Source organism: Sinocyclocheilus rhinocerous, unplaced genomic scaffold, assembly GCF_001515625.1.
Source record: "Sinocyclocheilus rhinocerous isolate Xijiao unplaced genomic scaffold, SAMN03320098_v1.1 scaffold146, whole genome shotgun sequence".
NCBI lineage: Eukaryota > Metazoa > Chordata > Actinopteri > Cypriniformes > Cyprinidae > Sinocyclocheilus > Sinocyclocheilus rhinocerous.
Window position 1 is genome coordinate 201826 of NW_015649783.1, and position 4229 is coordinate 206054.

At 33.6% G+C, this 4229-nt stretch overlaps 1 protein-coding gene across 3 annotated transcripts in view; it reads left to right on the top strand.

Moving 5' to 3' along the window:
• The window catches only part of LOC107710982 (monocyte to macrophage differentiation factor-like), a 27231-nt gene that overhangs the window by 18068 nt on the left and 4934 nt on the right, over nucleotides 1-4229 (top strand). For all 3 annotated transcript variants that reach the window (XM_016515881.1, XM_016515883.1, XM_016515882.1), the window contains exons 5-6: nucleotides 1800-1901; nucleotides 2769-2838. In XM_016515881.1, coding sequence (XP_016371367.1) covers nucleotides 1800-1901; nucleotides 2769-2838 — 172 coding nt within the window. The remainder of the gene's footprint in view (nucleotides 1-1799; nucleotides 1902-2768; nucleotides 2839-4229) is intronic.

Consider the following 4229-nt stretch of genomic DNA (forward strand, 5'->3'; position numbering starts at 1 on the left):
AGTGTAAGGTATACGGTAAGCATTCGGTACTTTGGTATTATCCCATACCTCGGTACTGTTTCTAATGTTAAATATGCCATATAGTCTTTACTTCTGTGTAATACTTAAACTTCAGGATCCACAAGCGATGCATTTCGTCATTTTATTTGTAACACTATCTCCAATCTAACAATCTTACACTTGCGGAAGTGGAGTCACTGTGTCAAAATGCATTCACATGCGCCATTTTTGGCTCCTTTTGGCGTGGTTCTGTGAAGTTATTGATTTTTTGGCTATAACAGTTTTTAAAAAGCGCACTATCGTTATGACAGTGTCACAGTGGTGTGACTGAAGCGGGGGCAACGTTTGGTCACTTTACTCTGTGAGTGTGAATAATTCAGTGTGTTTTAGCGCTCAAGTACAGCAGTAAAGTGAGATTTAACCTCTGTTACGCAGCATCTTTACGCCGGCTGCTGAGTGAAACTATACAAAATCATGTGTAATGTGGAAACTTCTTCATTTTCATAGTCAAATGTATTTATATAGTCCTTATAATACACATTGTTTCAGAGCAGCTTTACAGAAAATCACGATGTTGATGTATATTTTAAAATCTTCATGCCTTATAGTTGCATTTAGCAGATAAGAGCTGTGCAATAATATACTTTACAATTTGCAACGATATAAATAATTAAAGAGTTGATGTTTGTTATATAGTATATTAATATAACCTAATGCAAATATACTCACATATCCAACTTTATATAAAGAAATAATTGATAATGTACAAAAATGGAGGTACTGGATGTACTATATATCCAATGTACCAGTAAATGATGTTTAATTATATATGAATGCTTATGTTAAGTATCTTATACTACCTATACAGTATCTGCAATATTATGTACAGTCAACAAAAGTAACAAAAATGGTTAATGGTGATTGATTATTGTTAAGAATAAATGTCATTATATTTTTTTATGCTGTATTGCATTTATTATTTGTTCTTATAAAACGGATAGTTCTGGTCCTTGATTCTGATTGGTTGAGCCGCGTTCGAAGCTGTTGTAAATTACTCTACAATCATACACCTTTGTTTACTTCTGTGTGTTGCTCGGCAACCACTTTGTTGTAACACAACTGTTTCTGAGGAACTACATTGTTTGGTGGACGAATACTGTTTTTATTAATATCATTACACTTTACTTGCTCTGTTTTATTCTGTGAAACCTTACTACGTATATGGAATAACCGTAACACAAGCAATAAGCCCCGTGAAGCCGTGGTTTACAGTGAATTTATAACAGCTAAGGGTGTTTTAGACAACGCCCCTAGCTGTTATAAATTCACTGTAAACAACGGCTTCTTGGGGCTTATTGCTTTAATTTACTTCCATTGAATGGTTTTATTATATTGCTGATTTATAAAAGTAATAGGCCACTTGAGATTTGATATATATCTCACCATGCACTGAATGATTTAACAAACATTTACCACAATATTTACATGCATTCAAAGAATGCCATGGTTCATTGTGTCTAACACTTCATGAAGATCAGACTTTTTACATGCTGTGCATCGATAATGGATCAAACATTGCTGGTTTTTCATGCTGACGGTTGATCGATCGGGGTGTGCCCCTGCGTCCCAATGTGCATACTATCCACCCTATCTGCCCTAAATAGTATTGAAAATTACTAATATCACATAGAATTTAGGATGGATAGTATGCACATTGGGATGCAGGCTGTGTGTGTGTGTGTGTGTGTGTGTGTGTGTGTTACGGTTCCACACACTAATGAGGGTGTGTTTTCCCGCAGGCTCAATCTCCGGGAGCTCGGGCCACTCGCCGCTCACATGCGCTGGTTTGTGTGGCTGATGGCGGCCGCCGGGACCATCTATGTGTTCAACTACCACGAGAAGTATGTTTGACTTCACCACAATGTCTTATGATGTCAGGGGATGCCAGATACATTGTATCTTAATTATGCAAAATTGATAATAGACACGCAAAGTGTTAAATTATATGTTGCTGAATGTACAATTAGACTGGTTGTGATTATTGGTAGAGTAACCACAAGTATTTTGCAAGTCCCAGTCACGTACAGTACAGTGAGGACACATACAGTTAAATACATAAAATTAATAAAATATTCATTAAATATTACAATAATGAATTTTATTATTTATAAATTATTATTGTTCAAATTAGGGGCAAGATTGATAATTAGCATTTATTTTTTTTGTTGAATATACAACTTGGCCGGTTGTGATTTATTTAAGGTAGCCACAATTATTTTGCATTTTATAGTCCCAATCACATACAGCCACCCAAGTGAGCACATATGCATTTTAAATAAATAAAATGGTAAATATTATAATGTTATGATTTGTATCATTTATAAATTATTAATATAATCATAAATTATTATTATTATTATTTATATAACAATAATAATAGCAATTATTATTAAATAAAATATTTACAAAATACTTTAAAGTGTTATTTGCAATATTGGTTTACACATCCTTCAAGAAAATCTATAAAGAATATACAAAACTATATAAAAATAAATAGCATTTGTATTTCAAAGTTTATTGCAAATAAATTATTTCTTAAATTGTGTGGGGATTAAGCACAACAGAATGGGTAATTAAACATGCACAAAATAGACAATAAAATAAATGAACAATATTTACCTGTAGAAATTCCCCTGAAGTGAGAGAGATGCTTAATTGTCATGATTTATTTGTATTGGTGGGTGATGTTAAAGCGTGTGTTTGTGCAGGTATAAGTTAGTGGAGCTGGCGTTCTACCTGACCATGGGCTTCTTTCCTGCGCTGGTGGTGACATCAATGGTGAGTCTATGAGCTCAACTTAATCTGATCTATGTGCTTCTAAAGGTCAAGTACTAATTAGCAGACCCCTAATTAACCTGACCATTTAAAGCTGGTGTAGGAGGAGTCATTGCAGAGGACGGAGAATGGATTGTAGACAGGGTTCCCACGCTTCTTGAAAGTACTTGAATATCAGTCGCATGGATTCAAGGCCTGAAAAGTACTTGAAAACAAATATAAGTCCTTGAAAGTGCTTGAATTAAATTTGAAATACATTTTGTTTAGTAGAATGTGCTATTTCAAAAATTGTCCTATATGCGCTGTCAAAGACAATAAGAAACTGCGCTAATGATTGGGGGTTGAGATAGGGTAGCGCGAGAAAAAAAACTTAGCGTGTGAGCTGATGCGCAGCCCTGCATGAACCTATGGAGAAGCAGTGCATTTGCGAATGAAAATTACTGCGTGCAACTTTGAAAAAAAATATTTAGGAGCACCAGTGCGACTGAAAATCTGGACAGGGATTGCTTGTTTGTTTTAAAATAAAAAAGTTCTATTTTTGGCAAATATAAAAGCCTTTTCACACCAAAAGTGAAATGAATAAGCCTCAGGCTGAAGGGAAAGTAAATTTACGTCCGTACAGTAGAATGCAGAAGAAGACATTTCAACACACTTCAGCAATAAAAAACACAAATGTTTGTCTAGAGTAATTTTGGCTTGTTAGTATGGTTGAACTGGATCATCGAAGGTCAAAAGCAAAGACATTGGTTAATAGAATAGGATTAAATACATAAAGGATATTTGTGTTGTTTAACATTTAATTATTGGAGGTTTGCGTCATATTCTGAGTTGCATTATTTTTATTCATTTTGAGGAATACTGAATCTGTGTTTTTTTTTTTTGTGAGTGAGATGAATTAATGCATGTTCATATTTATTTTAGAACAACAGTAACATCTTCTGATTTCTCTCAACATGGGGACAGGAGAGCTGTCAATCAATAAATTAAAAACTTGCATTACTTATTTGAAAAAGTAACTCAGATATTGTCTTGTAAATTAAAAAGTAATGCGTTACTTTACTAGTTACTTGAAAAAAAGTATTCTGATTACGTAACTCGCATTACTTGTAATGCATAACCCCCAACACTGAACAAATCTGAATCAATTACCCATTCATAAAGCCAGTCACTTGCTTCATTCCTGAATGAATTAGTCGTTTGAACGAATCAATTGAATGAATGATTCAGTGATAAACTCAATGATTTGCCGCTACCTACTGGCAGTTTTACTTTCATTTTTAAAGGATCTTTTCTGTTATTTAATTCGTTTAATATTTCTATATTCAAAATGTTATATTTAAAATATTAACCTCAGCATGATAAATTCATGCTGAGATTAATATTTTAAATATAAA